This window comes from Notechis scutatus, chromosome 13 (assembly GCF_049901735.1).
Source record: "Notechis scutatus isolate UNSWTSFEM ecotype Mainland chromosome 13, rNotScu1.2, whole genome shotgun sequence".
Taxonomy (NCBI): Eukaryota; Metazoa; Chordata; class Lepidosauria; order Squamata; family Elapidae; genus Notechis; species Notechis scutatus.
In genome coordinates, this window is record NC_142021.1 from 11,906,008 (window position 1) to 11,930,524 (window position 24,517).

At 48.8% G+C, this 24,517-nt stretch overlaps 2 protein-coding genes across 2 annotated transcripts in view; one reads left to right on the forward strand and one right to left on the reverse strand.

The window, feature by feature from the left end:
- Positions 1–2,669: 2,669 nt before the first annotated feature.
- LOC113422137 (D-dopachrome decarboxylase) lies at positions 2,670–3,279 on the reverse strand. Its single transcript, XM_026682883.2, has 3 exons — positions 3,126–3,279; positions 2,854–3,029; positions 2,670–2,777 (listed from the first exon to the last, which is right to left on the reverse strand). The coding sequence occupies exons 1-3, from the start codon at positions 3,231–3,233 to the stop codon at positions 2,705–2,707; spliced, it is 357 nt and encodes a 118-aa protein (XP_026538668.1). The 5' UTR covers positions 3,234–3,279; the 3' UTR covers positions 2,670–2,704.
- Positions 3,280–4,824: 1,545 nt separating this feature from the next.
- The window catches only part of CABIN1 (calcineurin binding protein 1), a 70,007-nt gene continuing 50,314 nt past the window's right edge, over positions 4,825–24,517 (forward strand). Inside the window, exons 1-11 of the mRNA XM_087942998.1 lie at positions 4,825–5,029; positions 5,125–5,217; positions 9,034–9,147; positions 13,720–13,854; positions 14,908–15,088; positions 15,838–15,967; positions 18,916–19,065; positions 21,532–21,809; positions 23,166–23,334; positions 23,511–23,644; positions 23,809–24,026. Of these exons, the coding sequence (XP_087799124.1) occupies positions 5,027–5,029; positions 5,125–5,217; positions 9,034–9,147; positions 13,720–13,854; positions 14,908–15,088; positions 15,838–15,967; positions 18,916–19,065; positions 21,532–21,809; positions 23,166–23,334; positions 23,511–23,644; positions 23,809–24,026 (1,605 nt within the window). The 5' untranslated portion in view covers positions 4,825–5,026. The remainder of the gene's footprint in view (positions 5,030–5,124; positions 5,218–9,033; positions 9,148–13,719; positions 13,855–14,907; positions 15,089–15,837; positions 15,968–18,915; positions 19,066–21,531; positions 21,810–23,165; positions 23,335–23,510; positions 23,645–23,808; positions 24,027–24,517) is intronic.

Consider the following 24,517-nt stretch of genomic DNA (forward strand, 5'->3'; position numbering starts at 1 on the left):
CCCACCAACCTCTCCCACACAGCAGCTTCTCCCACTTTCCATCATCCCCATTGTCCCCCCATCCCAACCCCCAGTGTGCCTTCACCCCAAGCTATTAACCCTCCTGCAGGACAACAGGTAGGCAGGTGAAGGGATAGAAGAAGCAGGGATCTTCACAGGCCATAGGAGGTGCGGTGAAGCTGATGAGAAGAACACAAGACCTTTTTTTCCACAACTTTGCCCAGAGCTCAAGACTTGCTCTAGGCTGGGATCCCCCTTGAATCTCTGCCTCGGTTGTTCACTCTGGGAAGCAGGGCACTGAAACCACCTGATTGCAAAGGGAATCTGAACAGGAGAGACACACAGAGCTCGAACAAGTTACAGTTATTTGGTTTATTTTTAATTTAGCAGGAAAAGCCTGCATGGTGGAGTTCTTATTGATCAAATATGAAGTTGCTGCTCCTCAGGAAAAGGTGTTTCTTGCCTTTAAACCAGTGGTCATCAACTGGTGGGGCCGGGGACCACTGGTGGTCCGTGAGAAAATTTTGGTGGTCCGCAGATAAATGTCCCCCCCCCCCAAAGCAATTAATCCAGGCTGCACGGGAATACAAGGCTGTGCTGCTTTTTGCACGTTGCACCACCTGCAAATTTGCACATTGCACGTGCCACCCCCTGCGGCTGAGATTTCCAACCCCACCATGAGCCAGTCCCATATTCCAGAGCTGCAGTAGTCACAGGACTGGCCCTTTGGTCATCCGGAGCAAAAGGGCCAGTCCTGTGATGACCAAAGGGCCAGTCCTGTGACTACTGCACCTCTGGAATATGGGACCGACTTTCCCACCAACGCCAGCAAGCCACCGTCAGTCAAAATTCATATTATTGATCTGTGGGATTTAAAATTATGAGTTTGGTGGTCCCTGAGGTCCAAAAGGTTGGCAACCCCTGCTTTAAACTACCTCTACGAAAGAGACACGGGAAGACACGCCACTGATTAAGCAGGAATCCAAGTATGATTGATGGAAAAAGTATGATAAAGATCAATCTCAAAAGATCAGTGGCTTCTTGCAGTTAGAAGATCTAACTCGCTAAACTTTTAGCATTATTTTTACAGCACCCAAGTGCGACCCAAGAAACATTGTTGGCTTAATTTCAAAGTCCTTTACCAAAGGTTCTTGACAAAGAGGAGTCACGGGATAAGAGGGGAAAACATTTTGGCAAATCAGTAACTATAAAAGCAGAGACTAGTGACAGAAAAAGCCAATTCTTGCAATGGATCAAAATGGAGCCGCAAAGCCAAAGTTGTTTTGCTGTTGTTTTTAAATTGTACGGTGTTTAAGTTGCTGCCATAACAAAGTATGCAAACAATACCCTGAATTTCACATGCCATCACAAATCATGCTTGGGATTCTTCCAGACAGATCAGATGTTTCCAGGCTGAGGAATGTGAGACGTTATTTCTGAGGCCTGCTGGATAAGGGATAAAGCCAAAGAATACCAAAAAAAAAGAGGACAGTACAGGAAGCTCTCGACTTTGTAATTGTTCCAAGTTAGGACAGCTTCCCCCAAAAACGCTACTTAGGGCCCCATTTCGAATGTATGGCCGCTGCAGACCCCCTGCAGTCATATGCCCTTATCAGGGCTCTCCAACCTTGGCCACTTTAAGCCTGGCAGACTTCAACTCCCAGAATTCCCCAGCCAGCTTGCTGGCTGGGGAATTCTGGGAGTTGAAGTCCGCCAGGCTTAAAGTGGCCAAGGTTGGGGACCACTGCCCTTATGACCAATGGAAGAAGGGATGCTGCAGGACCCCCATCCCTGCCTATCTTCACCCACCCACCCCCGCTGCCATTTTGTCCCATGGGGTCCCTGCATGCCTTGCATGGCTTTCCTCCCCACCGACACCCCCGCCTCCCCAGCCTCTGGCTCAGGGTGGCTCTGGGGGGGGCAGGTAATCCATCCCAGTTTCTCTCTCCTACTGAAACTGGCCAATAAGCCAATAAGCCACCAATAAGCATCCTGTCACGGAGAGGAAAGGAGGAGGCCTGGGGCTAACAGTAGACTTCAAGGTGCTGATTCAAGGGGCTTTGGATGGCTAAAACCCCAAACAGGTAAAACTGATTTGTAGAAGAGGATTCACACAAACACACACACACACACCCAACCACGAAATGCTGCTCTCCTCTTCCTCTGGAGCTGTCAGGGGACAGAGGAGAAGAGCCAGGAGGGGAGCTCAGAAGCCGAGGAGGCCTGCTGCAGAGGGAAAGCCCCCCTGCCTCACCGCAGGGACCCCACCCCACCGGCAACTGGTCCTCTGACCTGGCCTCCAAGTTACCTTGGCACACCTGGCCGTCTCCCACCGGGAGGGAGCCCCCTCGGTCGCTCTCTTTGGGGCTGCCCAAGGAATCCCCTCTGCCTTCGTGTCGGCCGAGCGACTTGAAACGGGGGTCCCAGCCTGCCCAGAAGCCTCCGGAAGCCGAAAGGTCGCTTGTGCCCAGGCGTCTCCAGCCTCCCCCCACCGGCCCCGCTTCCTTCTGCGAGGAAAGCCAGCTGGGCCCAGGAGAGCAGCCACGGCCCGAGGGTCCCCGGGGAAAGGCGGGGAGGCCGGGGACCCCGCCCGCCCGGCGGCTCGGAGCTCCTTGGCCAGACCCGAGGCCGGCGCCCTCCCGCCCCGAGGAAGAAGAGGCGGCGGCGGCGGCCGGGGGCGCAGCGCTTTATTGCCGGTCTCCTCTTACAGGAAGGTCATCACCGTCCCCTTCTTGCCCACCTGCCAGGGTTCCAGCGGGTGGAAGCGGATCAGGATCCTGCGGGAGGAGCGTGGAGTCAGAGCCGGAGACCCTCGGCCGACACTCCCGCCCGGCCGCCCCGGCGGGGACTCACCTGTCGGCGCCCAGGCCCAGCTCGCGGCCCAGGAACTCGGCGAAGCGCGCGCTGTGCGTCCGGTTCTGCTCGGCCGAGCCCACCGCGCCCACCGCCCAGACCGAGAGCAGCGCGCCGGGCGCCGCCGAGCCGCCCATGGCCAGCGCCAGCTCGCCCTTCACCGTCGCCGCCACGCGCTGCGGGGGAGAAGCGGGCAGGTCAGCCGGGGAGGGAAGGAGGAGGCCCCCGTTCCCCCTCCCTCCCTCCCTCCTTCCCTCCCGCGCCCCGCGCACCTCCTCCGGCTTGTCCAGGATGGCGGCGGCGGCGGCGCTCAGCCGGGCGGCCAGGTCGCGGGGCAGCTGCGCCGCCGGCACGTTGGTCTCCAGTTCCACGAAGGGCATCTTGTGCGGCCGGAGGGAGGGAGCCCGCCTGCCCCGCCTCCCGAGCCGCTCCGCCTTTTCCCCTGAGAAGAAACTATCCCGGCTATTGGGAATAGCCGCCCTTCCTTTTCCTTTTCCTCCTCCTCCTCCACCTCTTTCTTCTTCTTCTTCTTCTTCTTCTTCTTCTTCTTCTTCTTCTTCTTCTTCTTCTTCTTCTTCTTCTTCCTCCTCCTCCTCCTCCTCCTCCTCCTCTTCTTCCTCCTCCTCCCTCCTCCACCTCTTTCTTCTTCTTCCTCTTCCTCCTCCTCCTCCACCACTTTCTTTTTCTTCTTCTTCTTCCTCCTCCTCCTCCTCCTCTCCTTCTCTTCCTCTTCTCCTTCCTCCACCTCTTTCCTCTTTTTCTACTTCTTCTTCTTCTTCTTCTTCTTCTTCTTCTTCTTCTTCTTCTTCTTCTTCTTCTTCTTCTTCTTCTTCTTCTTCTTCTTCTTCTCCTCCTCCTCCCTCCTCCTCCCTCCTCCCTCCTCCCTCCTCCACCTCTTTCTTCTTCTTCCTCCTCCTCCTCCTCTTTCTTCTTCTTCTTCTTCTTCTTCTTCTTCTTCTTCCTCCTCCTCCTCCTCCCTCTCCTTCTCCTTCTCTTCCTCTTCTCCTTCCTCCTCCTCCACCTCTTTCCTCTTTTTCTTCTTCTCCTTCTTCCTCTTCCTCCTCCTCTTCTTCCTCCTCCTCCTCTTCTCCTCCTCCTCCTCCTTTTCCTCTTCCTCCTCCCACCACCACCTCCTCCTCCTCCTTCTCCTCCTTCTCCTCCTCCTCTTCTTCCACTTCTCCTCTTCCTCCTCCTCCCTCCTCCACCTCTTTCCTCTTCTTCCTCCTCTTCTTCCTCCTCCCTCCTCCTCCTCCTTTTCCTCTTCCTTCTCCCTCCTCCACCTCTTTCTTCTTCTACTTCTTCCTCCTCCTCCTCTTCTTCCTCCTCCTCCTCTTCTCCTCCTCCTCCTCTTCTCCTCCTTTTTCTCCTCCTCCTCCTTCCCTTTAAAGTAAGCAGAGGTCTCCAACGTGGGCCCTTTCAGCCTGTAGGACTTCAACTCCCAGGATTCCCCAGCCAGCAAAGCTGGGAGTTGAAGTCCTCCTGGTGAAAGGGTCCACGTTGGAGACCTCTGCTTTAAATAACAAAAGAACGTCTATTTCTTTCTTTTTCCAAGTGAGTTGTTTTATTATTCTATTTATACCGTCTGTAGGTTTACAGTCCATCTCTTTACTATTATTGATTTTTAGAAACAACATTTTCGTTTCTTAATAGTAATTGTACAAGCAACCCTAATAAAGATGAACACTGAAGCAACTGCCACAAATACCACAGCAAAATAGCAAGAGCTATTGAAAAAATCCACAGTGGCCACTGAATAACCAAAGCTCACAAGCAGAGGGGGAAAAAGCTTCCCTAATTGCTTACGGGAAAAAAATGATTTCTATTTGTACTGTAAAAGTTCAACTTTTCCCTCTTTCAACTGCAAATCACCATAATTTGCATAAGTATTTCTCAACCACGGCAGAAGAACGTCTATTTCGCGCTTTTATGAAAAACATCAAAACACATTCAAATCCAATCGCGTTTCCGAAGCCCTCCGATCTCACCCGAACAGCTGAATGCGGCGGGTGGGGTGGGGGTGGGGGCAGCCGAGAGGCGCGGCGAGAGCGGCCGAGACCGGAAGGGGCGTTGCTCGCCCTTGCCCCTCGCAGTGTGTTTGAGTACTCGGCAGCCAATAGGCGGCCGCCTTGCTGCCCGGTGGTGCGCCGGCGGCTGGGACCGCGGCTTGGCCAGCATGGTCCGTGTCTCCCGGGGGCGGCGGCGGGGGGGGGGCGGAGCGGCGGGGCTCCGGCGGGGGCCCCTCCGCGGCTGAGCGTTGCTCTCTCTCCGCAGATCCGGATCGCCGCGCTCAACGCCAGCTCGGCCGTGGAGGACGACCCCGAGGGGACCCTCAAGAGCCACAAGTCGCAGACCAAGGAGGCGCAGGTGACTCGCCCGGCGGGCCTCCCTCCTCGCGGCCTGGCCCCGGCCGGGAGCCCCTGTGGCTCCCCCGGTCTCCGTCCTGGTCGTGAGAGTCTCCGGCGGAGAACAGCCAGCCGGGTTCCGGGATCAGAGGCGCCTTTATGGTCGCGCAGGGGCCTTCCAACTGGACAGCTTTAAGACTTGTGGACTTCAACTCCCAGAATTCCTCCTCCTCCAGTCATGTTAGCTCAGGAATCCTGGGAATTGAAGTCCACAAGTGTTCAACTTGCCAAGTTTGAAGGCCCTTGGGGTGGTGGATTCTTATGTAAGGTTTTTGAGTGCAGCTCAGAACTGATAATCAACTTTGATTTCTGATCAGAAAGCAAAACTGGGCGACCTTTTAGTCTCCCACCTTAAACAGCAAGGCTTTGAAAAGCAGGTGCGTGCACTAAAACTAAAACTTTTTTTCGTTTTAGAGTCTAGGCATATTGCTTGCATAGATCATCATAGTGTTAGAAACATAATTTCATGTCCATTAGTCGAGAGGTCTCCAAACTTGGCAACTTTAAGACTTGTGGACTTCAACTCCCAGAATTCTCCAGCCAGCATAGCTCTCTCTCCCACTGGAACCAATCCCTGGTGCCCAAAAGGTTGGGGGCCGCTGCTGTATAAGATTGTTAATATGGTGATACTAAGCATAGCTGGCTGGAGAATTCTGGGAGTTGAAGTCCACAAGTCTTAAAAGTTGCCAAGTTTGGGGACCCCTGCACTAGTCCATGCAAACCTCATGATTTTCTCAGCGCTCTGCAAACAAAGGACCTTAGGGGGAAAGGAATACATTTTCTGGCCTATAGCTCAGAGCTTTGTTTAGGGGGCGCTATCTCACATTAGGTTGCTGAGAACACACATTTTAAGTTACAAGTGAGACCATCCGGCAATTATCCTAGAGGCTTTATCTTTACAGTTGGCACTTTAGGTTACAATGGAGCTCAGCTCAGCAGGAAATCAAAAGTTGAGTTAGGTACACTCTGTGTAAGCTCTAATTCTTTCACTTTCTAGCAGGCCCTGAAGCCCTTGCTGGGTGGCATGTGAGGGCTCAAGGGAGCAAGGCTGCTTAAATGCCCAAAACGTCTGCTGAGCTCTTCTTGCCTGTTAGCCTGATAAACAGCCGTTACCTTGTATTGAGGTGTCAAACTCATCCTCTGTTTGGAGTCTCTCCGCCCATGTAAGAGACCTCTCCAAATTGCCTTGACCATTAGTAGTTTAGATTCTTGTGTATAGGTAGCGTAAAACAAATTAGTAATACTTTTGAACTCTATCCCGATTCATTTCTTATACCTGAGAAGGACTAATCTGTACAAAATAATGCTTGAAAGTTTGTGAAAATTTTTGAATTTTTGCATTCAAAAACCAATCTGCATAAATATAACTTAAAATGTGATCCTAAATCTACATAAAGAGAACCAATTAAGCAAGTAGGCTAAAATATATTTTACTCAATAAATGAACAAGTGAAATGCTTTTGTCTCATTTATTTAATTGGATTCTCTTTATCAGGTTTAAGTGTGGAGAACAGACCATGGTTAGGTCATATTTAAGCAGAAAAAAATGACAATTCAAAAGGATCTGTGCAAACTTTTAAGTTTACTGTCTATGACAGGGGTCCCTAAGCCCCCAGGCTAAGGACTGGCACTGGCTTGCGGGCTGCGCAAATGAGCGAAACCCATCTGTGCACACATGGGAGTGAAATCACTCCCCTCCGGTCCACAGAAAAACCTCCTCTATAGAACCAGAAAAAGCTCTCCCACTGGAACCAATCCCTGGTGCCCAAAAGGTTGGGGGCTGCTGCTGTATAAGATTGTTGATATGGTGATACTAAGATATTTCAGTTTAGATATACAAATGTACTTTTGAACTGTGTACCCCAGATATGAAATTTACCCCAATGGGTGTATCCAACTTGGAGCAAATGAAGCAGATCATTGTTCTGTATTGGAAAAGAGAGCTCAGGATCAGAATAGAGCTGGAAGGGACTTGGAGATCGACTATTCCAGCTCCCTGCTTGAGTAGAAGATCCTATACCATTTCAGTGACTGTCCAGTCTCTTCTTAAAAACCTCCAGTGATGAAGCACCCACAATGTCTGAAGACAAGCTAATTCCACTGGTTAATTGTTCTCATTCTTAGGAAATTTCTCCTTAATTCCAGGTTGCTTCTCTCCTTTGTCAGTTGCCTTCTGGTGCTTTGGAAAATAAATTGACCCCCTTCTCTTTGTGGCAGCCTCTCAAATACTGGAAGACTGCTATCATTTCCCCCCAGTCCTTTTTGTAATGTGGTAACCAAACCTGGATGCAATATTCCAGGTGTGGTCTTACTAAGGCTTTATAAAGCGGTGTTAATACTTCACGTGGTTTTCATTCTATGTCTCTGTTTATACAAATAAGTATTATAATAACTTTTTTGGCTGCTGCCACACATTGCTGACTCACATTTAAGTGATTGTCCACTAAGACTCCAAGATCCCTCTAACAGTTACTTTCTGAGCCAGGTTTCCCCTAATCTGTACTTTTACCTTTGGTTTTTCTTGCCTAAGTGTAAGACTTTACTTTTCTCAACATTGAATTTCATTTTGTCTGATAGGGCCCATTCAAGTCTGTCAAGATCTTTTTGGATCCTGAGTTTGTCTTCTGGGATGTTGGCTACTCCTGCCATCTTAGTGTCATCTGCATATTTAATGAGTTCGCCTTCTACTCCCTCATCTAAGTCATTTATGAAGATATTGAAGAGTCCTGGGCCTAAGTCTGAGCCTCCAAGTAGATATAGTACCATTAAGGACTACTCGTTGAGTTTGGTTTGTCAGCCAGTTACAAATCCATCTGGTGGTGACGGATGCTACCTATCCCACATTTTTCTAGCTTACCTAGAAGTAGATTGTGGTATACTTTGTCAAGTGCCTTGCTGATGTCTAAATATAGTATGTCCACAGCATTTCACTGCTCTACTAATTTAGTCACTTTGTCAAAGAATGAAATAAGATTGGTTTGGCATGATCTGGTTTTAACAAACCCATGCTGGCTACTAGTTATAACTTTATTTGTTCATAGATCTGTTTTTTTATTTTATTTTTCCAGTATCTTCCCAGGTTATGTTAAGGTAATTGGGTTGTAATTTCCTGGGTCTGATTCTTTTCCCTTTTTTGAAGCTGGGAAACCACATCAGCTCTTTTCCAGTCCTCTGGTCGTTCCTTAGTGCTGCAAGATTTTTTTAAAGATATGACACAATAGTTTTGAGATAACTTCTGCCAGCTGCTTCAGAACCCTGGGATGTAATCCATCAGATCTTGGTGATTTATATTCATCAAGGTCAGACCGGTTTTCGCTTATCATTTTCAGAAAGAAAATGGCAAAAGGGAATATACAGAGTGCTCTGATGAACATGCCAACCAATAAGAAAAACCTTGATCCTTTCTCAGCTGCATTCGAAGGGAAGAAAAACTTATAAAAGCCAGAAGTTATCTTTTATGGTGTGATGAGGGGGGGGGGAGTTTTGTGTTGCTGTCTTGCTAAACATGGGGGTGGTCTGGAAGAAAATTCGGAAGAAGCAACCCAGCCCCGCCAGGCACCTTCTCCGAAGCAGAGTGGAAGCCCTGAAAGAATTCCACTCAAAGGAGCCCTGTTGCCTTTCACTGCTGCAAAAGCTTGTCTTTGTTCTGAGCCTGCGTGCCTCTGGTAAAGCATCTGGTAAAATTAACGTCTCCTTAAGATTTCAGAGTGGCAGGAGCCTTGTTCCTTTTTTGGAGTGGGCTGTTTAATCAAGCCCCCCCGTGTCTCTGGCTCTCTAGGAAGCGGAAGCCTTTGCCCTCTACCATCAAGCGCTGGACCTTCAGAAGCATGACCTCTTTGATGAATCGGCCAAAGCCTACCACGAACTGCTGGAGACCCGCCTGTTGCGCGAGGTCAGTGAAGAAGGGACGTCCCTCTTCTGCTTGATGTCAAGGGCGGGGGCGAGCTTCTTGGTCTAATTGGGAGGTGGCATCTTTGGCTTGGCTGCCATGGAAGATCTCTTAGGGCAGAGGGTCTCCAAATCTTTCTGACTTAGCAACCTAGCCGGGGGTGTTGTGTGAGTGGCGGGCACGCCCAGCTGCTGCTCACACAAACGGAGCTGCAAGGGCCCGCCACTCATGTGAGTGGAGCTGGGCGCACGTGCTCGCCTGCTGCTCGTGGGCCTGGTTCTGAACAGGCTGTGGTCCGCTAGTGCAGGGGTCCCCAACCACCGGGCCGCGGACCGGTACCGGTCCGTGGAACATTTCCTACCGGGCCGCTGGTTTGCTGGGCGCCGCCATCTTGTTTGATGAGAAAGTGCTTCCGGGTGAGCTTTTCTGGTTGGAAAGCGGCATTTGGGTCCTGAAGGAATCCTCGCGCCTTAGTTTCATCGAAGGGGGGGGGGCTTCGAACGAAACTAAGGCGCAAGGATTCTTTCAGCACCCAAGGCAAGGCGAGCCGAGCGACTGTCCCGAAGCCGTCCCGAAGCGAAGCCCATCGACAAAGGTACAAAGGAGGAGTTGAAGGTGGCAGGGAGAAGCAGGGGATGGCTGGCTGGCTGGTTGCTCAGCTCGCCTTGCCTTGTCATGTGTGCTGATGCCGGTACCGGGCCGCGGATCATTTTGTGATGCCTGTACCGGGCCGCGGCACAAAAAAGGTTGGGGGCCACTGCGCTAGTGGGCCTTAGCCTGAGGGTTGGGGACCCCTGTCTTAGTGGGTTGCAATCTGAAGAATCTCTTTATAACCATAAGCTGATCAGCCTTATTAAAGGTGTTTACGGAAGGGATAGATGGAAACTAATCTGTACGTCAGAACCACTATTAAAGGCATGGGCTTTCCAGGTGACAAGGGTGGCTGTGGATAGAAACAGGTGGAGGATGAGTTGAAGTGGCCTGGAGATGTCCTTCCCCAGCACAGCCCATTCCTGCAAGGACCTGGGATCATCTCCCTCCCCTGCCAGCCTCACCTGCCCAGATGGTTCTAGAAGGGCCTCTGCAGAGTTCCTTTTTACCCCTGGACACCCCTCCCCCCTTCTGGTTCTTCACTCCTATGAACACTTACGTGGCAGGAGTGGAGGGCTTAGTTCTGGATGCATCTTCAGGCTAAAACCAGGGGTTCTTACATGGGAAGATCAGAGAGAGTTGTCTTTTAGAGTATTTTTCTTTCTAGGCCAATCTTGAATTTGCTGTTGATTTTTTTTTTAACGAGGGAGGGAGGGATATATACAAATACACACACACACACACACACACACACGTATATACATATGCGCGTACTTTCAGCTTCGTGCTTGTGTGAGCAAGGCATGATCGGAGCTGCCGTCTCCCTATAAATACTGGTGGGGAGGTTGGCTGTGTTGTCATTTGTTGATTGGTTGATGGAGTTGATGTTTGCAGATTGGCTGGCTTTTTCGTAAGAACATGTGTGGCTGAGGTATTGGCTGTGAGTCTATCAGCCTCCTGTGTTGTAACGACCTGGGTCATGGGCTGTGTGATGACCTTCTTAGTTCTATTGTTGTGGCATCCTGGGTCTTGTGCCGTAATCTCCTGGGTTGTTGGCTGTGTTGCAACATCCTGAGGTTTTGCGGTGTAACCTCTTGAGTTCTGTGATGTGATATCCTGAGCGGATGGCTGTGATGTGACGTTCCGGGTTTTGGTTTGGCTCCGAGTTTGAGGCCTGGATATGTGTTCATGGCCTGTGTCCATTTGCTTGGTTTGGGGGTCAGGGTGTGTGGCAGCTGGTGATGCAGCCGTGGTCTGGTTTCTAGACGGTGGTTGTCTTTCATCTATGGGATGGGTTTGGGTTTGAGTCTGGTGAGGGAGAATGGTGGTGGTGTCATGTGTTGTTTTGGGTCCCGTGTTGGTTTTCGTGACTGGGACTGATTTTTTGGTAAGGGCTAGTTTCCAGATGTCTGGTAGGTGGGAGGCATCATCCCGTTTATTCATGTTATGGGGGTGTTTCTCTATTTCGATGGCTTCCCTGATTATTGTCTTGTTGAAGTGTTCAGTATTGGAGATTAATTTGGTTCCCTGAAAATTAATTTCATGTCCTGTGGCTTTAAGGTGCTGGAAAAGGGAGGAAGTATTTTCTTCTTTTCTGACTGCGTTCTTGTGTTCTGTGATGCGTGCATTTATTCTCCTCTTGGTTTGTCCAATGTATGTGGCTGGGCAATTGTTGCATGGTATTTCATAAACTCCTTGGTTTTCTAGCTGGATCTTGTCTTTGGGGTTTCTTAGGATGTTGGTTATTTTTTGGTAAGTGCCGAAGGCTGTCCTGATATTGTGTTTGTGAAGAATTTTGCTGAGCTTATTTGTGGTGCCTTTGATGTAGGGGAGGAGGACGATACCATTGTCCTGTTCTGTGTCTCGGTTTCTGGGGGGGGGGGTGTCTCCCTTAGGATTAGGTTGGTAATTGTGCTTCTTTGGAATCCATTGGAAATTAATACGTTTGTGAGGGTGTGTAATTCTGTTCTCAGGTGGTCTTTGTCAGCTAGGCGTTTGGTTCTGGAGATGAGGGTTTTGGCTATGGAGTTGATCTGTGCAGGGTGGTGATGGGATTGTGCATTTAAGTTAGCAGTTGGTGTGTGTTTTCTTCCGGTGGATGGTGTGTCCTAGGGAGCCATTGTTTTTTTTGTAAATTAGGATGTCCAGGATCACATTATCAACAAATGAGTCCCAGCCACAAAAACCAACACCGGACCCAAAACAACACATGACACCACCACCATTCTCCCTCACCAGACTCAAACCCAAACCCATCCCATAGACGAAAGACAACCACCATCCAGAAACCAGACCATGGCTGCATCACCAGCTGCCACATACCCCGACCCCCAAACCAAGCAAACGGACACACGCCATGAACACATATCCAGGCCTCAAACTCGGAGCCAAACCAAAACCAGGAATGTCACATCACAGCCACCCGCTCAGGATATCACATCACAGAACTCAGGAAGTTACACCACAAAACCTCAGGATGTTGCAACACAGCCAACGACCCAGGAGACCCAGGATGCCACAACAATAGAACTCAGAAGGTCATCACACAGCCCATGACACAGGTCATTACGACCCAGGAGGCTGATAGACACACAGCCAATACCTCAGCCACACATGTTCCTACGAAAAAGCCAGCCAATCTGCAAACATCAACTCCATCAACCAATCAACAAATGACAACACAGCCAACCTCCCCACCAGTATTTATAGGGAGACGGCAGCTCCGATCACACTTTGCTCACACAAGCATGAAGCCGAAAGCACCAGCCTGAAGATGACGAGTGGGACCTCATCGAAACGTTGCCAACATACTCTCAATCTTACATGGGAAAAGACCTGAAGAAGCCAAGACCTGCATACCCGTACCCGTGAAAATCTATCTATCTATCTATCTATCTATCTATCTATCTATCTATCTATCATCTATCTATCTATCTATCTATCTATCTATCTATCTATCTATCTATCTATCTATCTATCTATCTGTTTTCATGGGTATTTATATGTATGGTATTCAGCTTTGTTCGGGTATTTTCCCACGTCATTATAGTTGTGCTTTTAAAGTTATAGCGACGTTTCGGCAGAATCTCATCTGCCATCATCAGGCTCATGTATTGGGTTCATTTTTGTCGTGTGTGTCAGGCTTTCACAGCCATTTCTGTTTTAAATTTGGTGCTAGCCTTGTGCTTTGTTCAAATGATTTTTTTCTTCATCCTGATTGGTTGGGAGTCTTCATCTGTGTTTATTGGTCTTGGAGTTGGCTGTGTTCTGCTTGATTGGTGTTTCTAATATCTTCTGTCTGTTTTGTAGCATTTTTTTGTCTTGATTAGCTGGCAGCATTGTGTTTGGTGTATTGGGGGCTTTCAGCACAGCTTGGCTTCAGGTGAATCGTTTATTAGGAAGCTAGGTTTCATCTGGGTGGCTGGCTGGGGTGTGTTTGGGCTAGAGGTATGGGGGTGTGTGTGTCTGTTTGTGCCCAGGTGTTTGCTTGGCTTGTGGTGTGGAGATTTTTTTGTTTGTGAGTGCAGGCTTCCAGATAATTGACAGTCTGGTGGAGTCATCTCTTCTGACACAAATGACAAAGACAAACCCAATACATGAGCCTGATGATGGCAGATGAGATTCTGCCGAAACGTCCCTACAACTTTAAAAGCACAATTGTAAAGACGTGGGAAAATACCCAAACAAAGCTGAGTAACACACACACACACACACACACACACACACACACACACACACACACACACACACATCCATACACACACATAAACACACACACACACACACATACACACACACACACACACACACACACGCTTTGGGGCTTTGAAAGGCAAGTCCTCCTGGCTTTAGTCATGGCAGCTGTGGATAGCAGGGCTTGTTTTATATCTTAGATCCAAGGGAGCAGCCATGAAAGGTCATTTGGTGATCTTTTGAATCATCATTACAGCAAAACATTTTCTTCCCCTTTCTTCCGATTTTCAGGCAGTTGCATCTGGAGATGAGAGGGAGGGGTTGAAGCATCCGGGCTTGATGCTGAAGTATTCAACTTACAAGAACTTGGCGCAGCTGGCTGCCCAGCGAGACGACATCGAGACAGCTATGGAATTCTACCTGGAGGTAGGCCGTGGTCCCTCTCCCCTCTGTTCCACATGGGCTGATGCTGAAGCAAAAAATGACTGGGGGGAAGTGGGGGAGTCTCACCTGTCTCAGCTGCTGTAGCGGCTTCATTGCCCAGGTCCCTTTCCTTTGTGTAAGACCTATTGTAGTTGCCTCCCCCCCTTTTCCCCCCCCATTTTTGCCAACAGTGTTTGTCTCAAGCGTAGGTGTTCTGCTAACATTCCTTTTAAACATGGAAGTCTTTTCTGTCCTTGTAAAGTTTTTGTACCAAGGTATTTCTTGTTCCATATGCCATTTACTTTTGTTATTGTTGAGCAAGACAAGTGAGGTGGTTCAGTAGCTTAAAGAATCTAGAGATGGTCTTTGCTAGGACGAGGTTCAACTCCTAGCGCTATGTGTTGGGGTGAGCTCCCGTCACTTCCTCAGCATCTGCCCACCTAGCAGTTCGAAAGCAGGCTACATGCAAATAGATAAGCAGGTACCACTTCTGTGGGGAAATAATGGCATTTCATACGGTGTGTGGATCCAGCCAGATCTGGACCTTCCCCAATGCAAGGCTGAGCACAAGGCGACAGTGGTGGAGGGAGAAGCCCCGATGGAGCTCCAGAATGCCTTTGAACTTTTCTGAGTGTGGAGCTAGTTTACCCCTTCTGGAGCGCTCTGGATAGCGTATGAGCATAAACTGAATGGACAGCCATTGTTGGCAGCCAAACACCTAATTTGTACTCACAATGTAGTCCCCTGGCTAATGTAGCTAAATGTGGATGCAAATAAATAATTGTTCAGTAAATACCTCAAAAAAAAAAAAAACCATCTGAAAGTAATATTCTAAATGTTAGCATTTAGCAAACACTAAAATCATCTGAGAATTTTTCCTTAGATTCTGCGCTTTGAAATGTGGCTTTGCGTCCTGGTGTCGGGGACAGGTGCCAAACCCCTGGAGAGGGTGGAGGGGTAGTTTTCAGCTTTCTTCTGGGAAGGTTAGAGTGGGTAGCCTCCAGCTTCTGACGGTCCAGTTTACCTGAAAATCCTGTGGTCTGCTGTCTTTCGCAGGCTGTGCTGCTTGACTCCACAGATGTCAACCTCTGGTATAAAATTGGCCACGTGGCCCTCCGGCTTACTCGCCTGCCCCTGGCACGACATGCTTTTGAAGAAGGGCTTGCCTGTAATCCAGACCATTGGCCTTGTCTAGATAACCTCATCACCCTCCTCTACACCCTCAGCGACTACACGAGTAGGTCCTTCCTGCTTTTCTTAATTTAGAATTTCCTGCGGCGTTGGAGACAAGCAGTCTTGGAAACTGCAGGTTGGAGGGTTGATGAGCACCAGTACGTAGCAGTTACGCATGCCTCCAAGTTATGAAACATGCTTAATATATGCCTATGGTGTTTTGTTTTTCAGTTTATTTATATCTTAATTCCACAGTTAGAAAAGGACAGATGGATGGCAAAGTTCCTCTCCCTGTCTGATGGTGCTCGTACAGAAGATGATTCTGTTCTTTATTTGTTCTGCTGTTGCCTCCTCAGTCTCAAGGCAATCTAGACAGTCACAATAAACATCTCGTTTAAAATTTGCAAGTGTTGAAAAACGTGACTTAAAACTGTGATCCATGATCAAAATTCTGGTGCTTGGCAACCGTCATGTATTTATGACAGCTGCCATGTCCCAGGATCATGTGATTATATTTGTGACCTTCTCAAGGAGCTTCCAACAAGCAAAAGTCAAGGGCCGGGGAGCCAGATTTACTTAATAATTACAGGGGGGAAACTTTTCAAAATTGGGCGTGACTCACTTAAAGAAAGCATTGCTTAGTGATGCAAGTTCCAATCTCAGTTGTGGTTTTAAGTCAAGGATCAGGATGGTTACCATGCATGGGTCTCAACAATATAGATAAACTTTATTTTGTAACTTCTGTAAAGAGCTAGCACAAAAGGGCCCAGGAAAGCATTAACACATAGCTTCCTTCTTTGTTGATGCCCTCAGCGTGCTTGTATTTTATCTGCAAAGCCCTGGAAAGAGACAACTGTTACAGCAAAGGACTTGTTATTAAGGAGAAGATCTTTGAGGAACAGCCGTGCCTCAGAAGGGATTCCTTAAGGATGTTTCTGAAAGGGTAAATGACTTCCTTGTTTTCACATTTGGGGCTACGCTGGAAGTCGTCACAACTTACTGTCGCGAGATTGGCAAACAGCGTGGCTCACCAGGTTGAGGGAGCTTTCTATAACCGTGCAGATTGGTGTCTGGTGTGTTATGTCCTATAGAGGATTAAATTTGCGCTCAAGGTTGCAATATTTACCCTCTCTGAATTCAGAAATAGATGCGGTGTGAATTTCCAAACAAATAGTGTACCTCTGGGTTACTTCAGAAATTTGATATTAGGGGAAATATTTGGTAGGTAAATAAAGCAACTTTTATTGATCCAGAAACCATTTATATTTTTTATTTAATTCTACATCCCTAATTCATTCACATGTGTCTCATCTAATTCATCCATCTCTGTTTCATGCTGTATTTTATTTCAAGGTAATGATTCCATTAATATAATAAAATTAAAGTCAACCAGTCATCTAAGGCCCCACTAAGTTGACCGTCTGCAGGGTTTTGTTTGGGTCTTATACAAATTTCAACTGGAAAGGAATAGATTATCTTCTCCCTGAAGAACTTGTGAAGCGGAAGGTTGACTTTTTTCTTTCTTTCTGTTAGTCAGAGCAATAGACTGGGTTGTTAGGTGTTTTCTCAAGACTAATTTATGGCTAAGTAGGCAGCAAACTAAATGCAAATCTCCAACCCCCAACTTGTGCTGTGACTTCCATTCTCACACCAAAGACACGTAGTTACGAATGTGAACAGGGCGTATTTAAGTCCTTTTTCCTGGTTGCCTCCTTTCCCTGGACCGCAGGAGTGGTGGGCAGGGTTTGTTTCAATCTGTAGAATAACAGAATGACAGAGTTGGAAGGGACCATGGAGATCTTCTAGTCCAGTGGTCGCCAACCGGTGGGCCACGGCCCACTGGTGGTCTGTGAGAAAATTTGGGTGGGCTGCAGCCTCCTGAGCCCCAGGAAGCGGCTGCCAGCGATGCCCTCAGGTGATGATGTTGCAAGGGGGGGGCTCGACCCCCTCTCCCTCCTCACCAGAAGCGCTCACACGCCCAGCGGGAAGGAGGCGGCTTGGTGGTGCCAGAGGGGCGGTGAGCGCTTTGCGTGTGAGTGCTTCTGCCGAGGAGGAAGGAGGCTCCTGAGGGGAGGGAGTTGAGCCTCCCCCTCATAACATCTTCACCTGAGAGCATCGCTGGCAGCCACTCAACCTCCTTGATACGCGGAGGCAGAAGGTAACACCGGTACCGAGGTTCCTTTCCCCCCACCCCCTCGCAGGCCAGCGTACACCCAGGAAGGGCTCCGATGCCGCGATCTCCTACGCTTTTGAGTCCATCCGCTGCCCGTATCGCCACTGTTGGCCCACCTCCCCACCAGCCATCTGGTCTTCAGCACGTGGCTCATCGGCCTCCGGACATCAGATTCTCACCACCCAGCACCAGTTCAAAAGTTTATTTCCCCCTATCCCCACGCCTGGGGACGGGGGGGCGGGGGGGGAGAAGAGAGAAAGAGGGAAGGAAAGAGAAAGAGGGAGAAATGGAGAAAGAGAAAGAAAGGGAGGAAGGGAAAGAAAGGAAGAAAGGCAGAAAGAGAAAGGGAGGGAAAGAGGGAGAAAGGGACAGGAGGATGGGAGGTTAAGAGAGAGAGAAAGGGAGAAGGGGGAGAGGGAAAGAGAAAGAAAGAGGGAGAAAGGGAGAGGGAGGGTAAGAGAGAGAAAGAGAAGGGAGAAAGAGGGGGAAGAGAGAAAGAGAGAGAGAGAAAGAGAAAAGGGGAGAAAGGGACAAAGAGAGGGGGGAGGGAAAGAGAGAGAGATGAGAGAAAAAGAGATGAGAGATCCCAGTGTTTTGTTTTCTGTGGGAAACGAGTCCAAATGACTCATGAGTATTTAAGGTTGCAGAAACAGGCAGCCAAGCTAAGTGCCTGAAGGATCCCCTCCTGTCAGTGGGAGTCCAGGCGCTTCAGCGAGCGGCATGCTGGATTCATATTAGTGGTCCACGGGATTTAAAATTATGATTTTGGTGGTCCCTGAGGTCCAAAAGGTTGGCGACCCCTGATCTAGTCCAAACCCTGCTCAGTCAGGACACCCTATAGTACCATCCCAGACAAGTGGCTGTCCAGTCTCTTCTTAAAAGCCTCCAATGTCGGAGCACCCAACACTGAACCTTTTTAAGTTTAGCTTTTGTGAAGTGTAGCAGCAGTGAAGGACGCTGCTCCTTCAGGACAAGAGATTGGTAGGGATACAAGCAACAGATTCTGGCCACTGCTCAGTACCGGTGTCAGATCGAGATTGTGACTACCACGATGGCTTGTAAATTGTTGCCTAAGACTGATCCTTCTATTCAGACACCTAAACTAATACCAATGGGATTGGTTGGTGCTCGGACAGCAGCAAAACTAAATTATTATTACCTTTATTGTCAGAGTACAACATGTGTACAATGAGATTGGCTGAGCCTCCCTTCGTGCACACACACACCCAACACAACTCACAGCGAGGACAGAAGTCCCTAACCCAGTTCTAATCTTATTACACTAGGTGACCTTATTGCACAATGCGCCAGCCCCGCAAGTCTATCATACTGTCTTGACATGAAGTTATTTTCCGTTCAGGAGTCTGACAGCCCACGGGTAGAAACTGTTCTTCAGCCTGTTGGTGTGGCTGGCTCTGCTTCTCTTATCTCCTCCCCGATGGAAGTGCTGACCGGGGTGGGAGTCGTCCCTGAGGACTCTTCTAAGGCAGCGAGTCCTAGCGAGGTCATCTAGTGGTATCAGGGAACAGCCCATGATGTTCTGTGCTGGGCTCACCACCCTCTGTAGTGCCTTTCTATCCACGGCTGGACCGGTAAAAGGAGGCCGTCAGTCGTTGTTCCACTTTATTCTTTCGCAAGACCCTAAGAAATGGAGTCTCTGTTGGGCCCTTCTGGCCAATAATAAATAATTTACATGTTGAAATCTGATTCTTTTTCAGTGACCTGCCAGTGTGCGATGTGCCTGTGAGTGCATCAGAAACACAAACAATTCTGGAGGAAGCCCTGGAGCTGCGCAGGAAAAGGCAGGCTTTGATGGCACGGAAGACTGAGCCAGATCTCAAGCTTGCCCAGCCGATCTCTCTGTTCACGTATGTTTCTGCTCATTATTATCAGCTTATTATAGAGGTGCACAATTTTGATTAAAAGCCAGGTCGAATGCCATTTCCTCCTCTCACTTTCCCAATCAATTCTTGCAAATTAATTCTTTGTGGGTGAGCCATGCCCTTTTCCTCTGGAGTCTCCTAAAAGGTGGTTGTGAAGATCATGTCTCCCAACCACGGCACATAGGCAGGGATCTCCTCACTCTTGCCTGGCTCCTTCCCAATCTTTCTTTGGATATTGTCAGAACCTCCAAGGATTAAGGATCAAGACTTCTCCATCAGGATGGGAAAGTTCTGGAGTGGCTGATGGTATAGAAGTCCTTAGTCTTCTCAACCTTCCTGGGTAGTCATCCTAGCACAGGGGTGTCAAACTCGATTTCATTGAGGGCTGCGTCAAGGTTGTGTTTGATCTTGGGGGGGCAGAGTGGGTGTGGCCAAGGTAGGCATGGCCAGCTCAATGCCACTCGTGTTGTGGGTGCATGTGGTGGGCCAAGCGTTCTGCCAGTGAAAATGGGCTTCCGAGCTCCGTTTTTGGCTGCAATGGCCTCCTGCAACCCTCTGCCAGCAAAAATGGAACTGCGGGCAGGTCCTTCACTGTTTCCAGGGTGGTCCAGATCTAAGCATCCCGTGGGCCGGATCCGGTCCCTGGGCCTTGAATTTGACACCCCTGTCCTAGCAGATGGAGAGGGAGTTCGCTCATAAGAGATTTTGAAGGCCCAGCTGAACTTCAGCACCTCAGCAAATAGTCCTCCTTTCCTCCACAGCACTTTTTCAATACAGAAAATACGAACAACCCTCCCCCACCCCCACGGCCGTGTGCCCTTGCACGTACATATATGAATAGGTGTGCATGCATATCCTAAGATTACCAAAAGAATTTGCCCTTTTAGCCAGATGTGCTTGTCTACCGCAGGATTTTAGCTGCTACCATAAAATTAGCAATGGATTCTGCCAAACTATTGTTCCTGTTCCCCTGTCTGTTTTTGTGCCTGATCATCTGACAATCTTAGTAGCTGCAAAATTGAATGTGTGTCCTTGTTCATTGCAGTGTGAGGCTGTTGTAGTGTGAGGCCATCACTCACTTGTGTTCTTGCAATCTGGTGGTTAGCTTCCTCCCCATCTGTCCTGAATAGTCACAAGGCCAATCCACGCATGGGATTTGGTAATTTCGGTACATTGGAAGTATCTCCCACTTCCAAATAAACTTTACGGGTGCATGATTTGTCCTCGTAAGGTAGCCTCTGGGCGGTGTGCGATGTTTTTGAGGTATGGCAGAGTGTGCCATGTAGTTGGTCTTATGGTCTTACAGCTTGTTTCTTCCTTTCTCTTCCCACCATGTTGCGCAGATGCCTTGTGACAAATGATTGTGGGTACCCATTCTGCTTGAATTGTTCAAGTAGGTACCTGCTCTCCAGCTGTTTGGCTTGCTGGGTACTACAGTGGGTTCTCACCCTGCCATACATTGTTCTGATGCAACTCTTTTTGTGTGACAGAGGGTGGTTGCTGTTGAAATTCAGAATCTATGGCCTTACTGTGGTTTCTAGGCCTTCCATCCTCTTGTCTGTTGACAAGTACATCTAAAATGGTAATTGCCTAGCTGTTTCTTCCTCCATTGTGAACTGCATATCAGAGAAGATGGAGTTCAGCTTAGTATGAAAGTCTTTAAGTGCATTTCTCTTGATGATGACAAACACGTCATCCACGTAGCATCACCAGAATTTAGGTGTGTAGTTCTGAAATGCACAGTGTTCTAGTTCATGCAGGACTGTTTTCTGCAATGACTCCTGATGCTGGGATGTCTCTTTTGTTCATACATTTCACTTTTGAATGTGAAGAAGGTGCATTGACAGTAATGGCGTAGCTTCATGATTCGTGGTGGTGATCGACTGTCAGCCTTCAAGATCTTCTACTACTGCTTTGCATCTTTTGGCTGCCATAAGTAACGGGGGGAGGAGGGGGGATATTGTCTGGGAAGAGAGCTGGAGGTGTTACATTCTTGTGTTGTGTAAATGAGGAGTGGGGGGAGTATAAATTCCTGCTTTTAGGTTTCTATTTCTCGCTTAGCTTTCCTTTTTCTGCGCAGCTGCAAACCTTTATCAAAATATGCCAAGGTCAACGGACAGAGGCCTCATCATCACCTGAAGATGTCCACATGATCATATTCAGAACTTTTAATTGGAAGAATCTTTTGAACTTTGGGGGGTGGGAACAATTCCATCCCTTTGTATATGTGATCTGCGCGCCTAATTTCTCAGATTCAGAATCCTACTGGTGTTACCACTTCATTTTTCAGTAAAAGAATTCTTTCCTCTAATTTATGGAGTCTAAGTATTTCTTTCTTGGATTTTGAATGGAGCACCGACCGACACCGACCCAGATTCGATGCTGCAACATTAACCTGGGACACGTCGATTCACCTTCGTTCATGTTTTTATTTCCCTGTTTTCCATGCAGGTGGAAATCTCTAGGAGAGAGTCTGATGGCCACTTACTTGCATCTCACAACTTGTGAGCCGCCTCGTCCAAGCCTGGGCAAGCGAATTGATCTCTTGGAATACCAAGATCTGGACCAGCACCTGGAGAGCCAGGCAAATTCAGCCCCTGTCAGTGTTCTTCACCCCAGCCCTGTCAGTTCCAACCCACTGATGCCTTTGACAGAACCACTGCTCGTCTATACCCCACTGACTCCCAACTTCCCCAGTTTGACTGTACTGGAATCAGTAAACTCTGCAGGTGAGCAAGATCTTTGCAAGAGACATCATATCAATGGGAAGTCCTTTCTCTCGCTGAATCATCTGTCCTTCATTGAATAAACTTAGAAGAAAAACGTTGGTCATTTAGGCTTGACCAGGGGTGGGCTTCAAAAATTTTAGCAACAGGTTCTATGCCTGGTTGCTGGATGGGCGTAGCCAGGGTGGCTGCCTTCACGGTGGAGCGGAGTGTGTTTTTGCCTTCCCGGGGCTCCGGAGGCTTTCCTCGAGCCTCTAGGAGAGTGAAAACAGCCTCCCCAGGCTCTGGAGGCTCTCTGGAAGCCGGAAACAGGCCCATTTCTGGCCTTCCTGACCTTCTGGGCGGCCCGTTTTTTGCCCTCCCAGAGCCTCCGCGTGGGCCCTGCATCCAAAATGGGCCACGTGGGGACTCCTGGGAGGGGTGGGGTGAGGTGGGTGGGTGGGGCCAGCCAGGAGTGGGATTTGGGGGTTCTCCAAACTGCGCAGAATCTTAACTAGGGGCTCCCCTGAACCCCTGCAAACCCCCAGCAGCCCAGCCCTGGTCTTGACTACCATGTGGATGATATTTTACTTTTACTTTTACTTTACAATTTTATTTTATATTTATTTTTATTTAGAAAATTTATATGGCTGCCTAGCTCAATCATAGTGGCTCCAGGTGGCTTACAGAAGTAAAACCCCAAATACAAAATGCAACAAACCCCCAATAATTCATAACAAGTTTATATAAGTTGTAGTAGCAGAAAGAGCTTGCAAATAAACCAGACCGTTAACAGATAAGCTGATTGATGGACAGACTGTAAGATTCTATACTAGATTTAAAAAAAAAAGTTCTCTAAGCTCTTGAAAATATCTCTCTCTCTCTCTCTCTCTCTCTCTCTCTCTCTCTCTCTCTCTCTCTCTCACACACACACACACACACACACACACACACACACACACACACACACAGAGTGTGTGCAAAATCCCAGCTGCCAGCTCTTTTCCACCTGGGGTTGGCTTCCATGTGCATTGAGTTTTTCTCAAGAACCCAGGAGAGTGATGGCGAAGCGCAGAGCCCAATCAGACGGAGGCTAGAGAGCCATTTGCCAAGGAGGTTTTGTTTGCATTCCTGCCTTGGGCAGCTGGTGCAGCTTGTCCTCTGTGGCTCCAGCTGCTGCCGCCTCCTCCCTTGCTTGAGCTTTATGGAGCTGGAGAGAAGGCCACAAGGTCTTTGCGGGGCCACCTCTGATCAGCCTTGAATTTGGGAACAAGAGACACACCTGACGACACAGAAATGTTGATTTTGTCAATTAAAAAGTCAGGGAGAATAACTTGATGGGGGCCGCTTGCTGATCCAAAGCTCTCTGGCTCTTCTCAGGTGATGCTTCTGGGGCTGACAAATCTAAGAAAGGGCTGAAACGGAAGAAAATCACGGAAGAGACGGGCGAAACAGCAAAGAGGAGATCGGCTCGAGTCAGGAATACCAAGTGCAAAAAAGAAGAAAAAGTCGATTTCCAGGAGCTGCTAGTAAAATTCCTTCCTTCTCGGTGCGCGTCCCCACTCCTAAACGTGTGCGGGTTCTAGGAAAAAGCCGGAGGGGGTGGAAGGGCGCTTCAGGTTGAGAGGCATAGCCATGCAAGAGTGGATCTGATCACCTGGCTCCCTTTGCCCTGCACTCAGGTCTCCGGTCTGCTTCTTCAGTGCTTTTCTGGTGTGTTTTCAGCCTGAGGAAGCTGGATCCAGAAGAAGAAGGTCCGTTCAACCACTATGAGATGCAAAGCACAGCCAAGGAAGAGAACTCCCAGCCCCTGGGCTCCCATAGGATGTCCCTTGACCTGACAGTCTGCATGGAATCTGGTAGGAATTTATTTTTCCTGCAGATGGGACCCCCGTAAAGATTTACCTCCAGTTTTATTATGCTGTTTAGTTTTCTCAAACATTCACTTAATCTGCTGATTCGTTCATTTCCTGAAAATCAGCTTGAGATGGACTCACACCCACAATGGCAATTTTTCTTCCAGAGAAGCAGGATGTTCATAAGTTCCTCTTGGCTAATTTGAGCAACGGAGGCATCCTTGAACTGATGATGAGATACCTGAAAGTCATCAGTCAGAAGTTCCTGGTCAAGTGGCCACCAGGACTGCCTGAGGTTGTCCTGAATATCTACAACAACTGGAGAAAGCACAGCAGCAGCCTACCCAACCCACTATTAAGGGACTGTCACAATCAACACATCAGGGTAAGGATCGACTTCGAATGGCCTCCCCGCTGCTCTTTTGAGTACAGGTAGTCCTCGAGTTACGAATGGAATGGAGCCTGCCAATTACATCTGCAACCCAAGGACTTGTAGGAGTGAATGCAGGAGCATAACTTGACCATGACCAGTCCCTGCTTTTGCCCAAGATTGTGTGGGTCATGAAGTATGAGATCTCGTGCTACTGATCTCTTGTGATCTCACCCTACAGTACTTTAGGCCTCTATTCTCTGTGAACCAAGAGAGATCTCTCAGGGTGGGGAAAGCCATTGGGGGGGATATCGCTGGAACAAGCCACCTGCCTCAGACCACCCAAGGCCTCCCCCAACCCACCAAAACACCTCATGCTCCCTCCACTGGGCCCCCCACAATTGCTCCCCCCCCCCATCCTGCCACGCTGACTCACTTACCTTATGAAGATCTGTCTCCAGTCCCTCCCGCGGTTTCTTTGCCTGCTTGCAGTTGCAGTGTGAAGA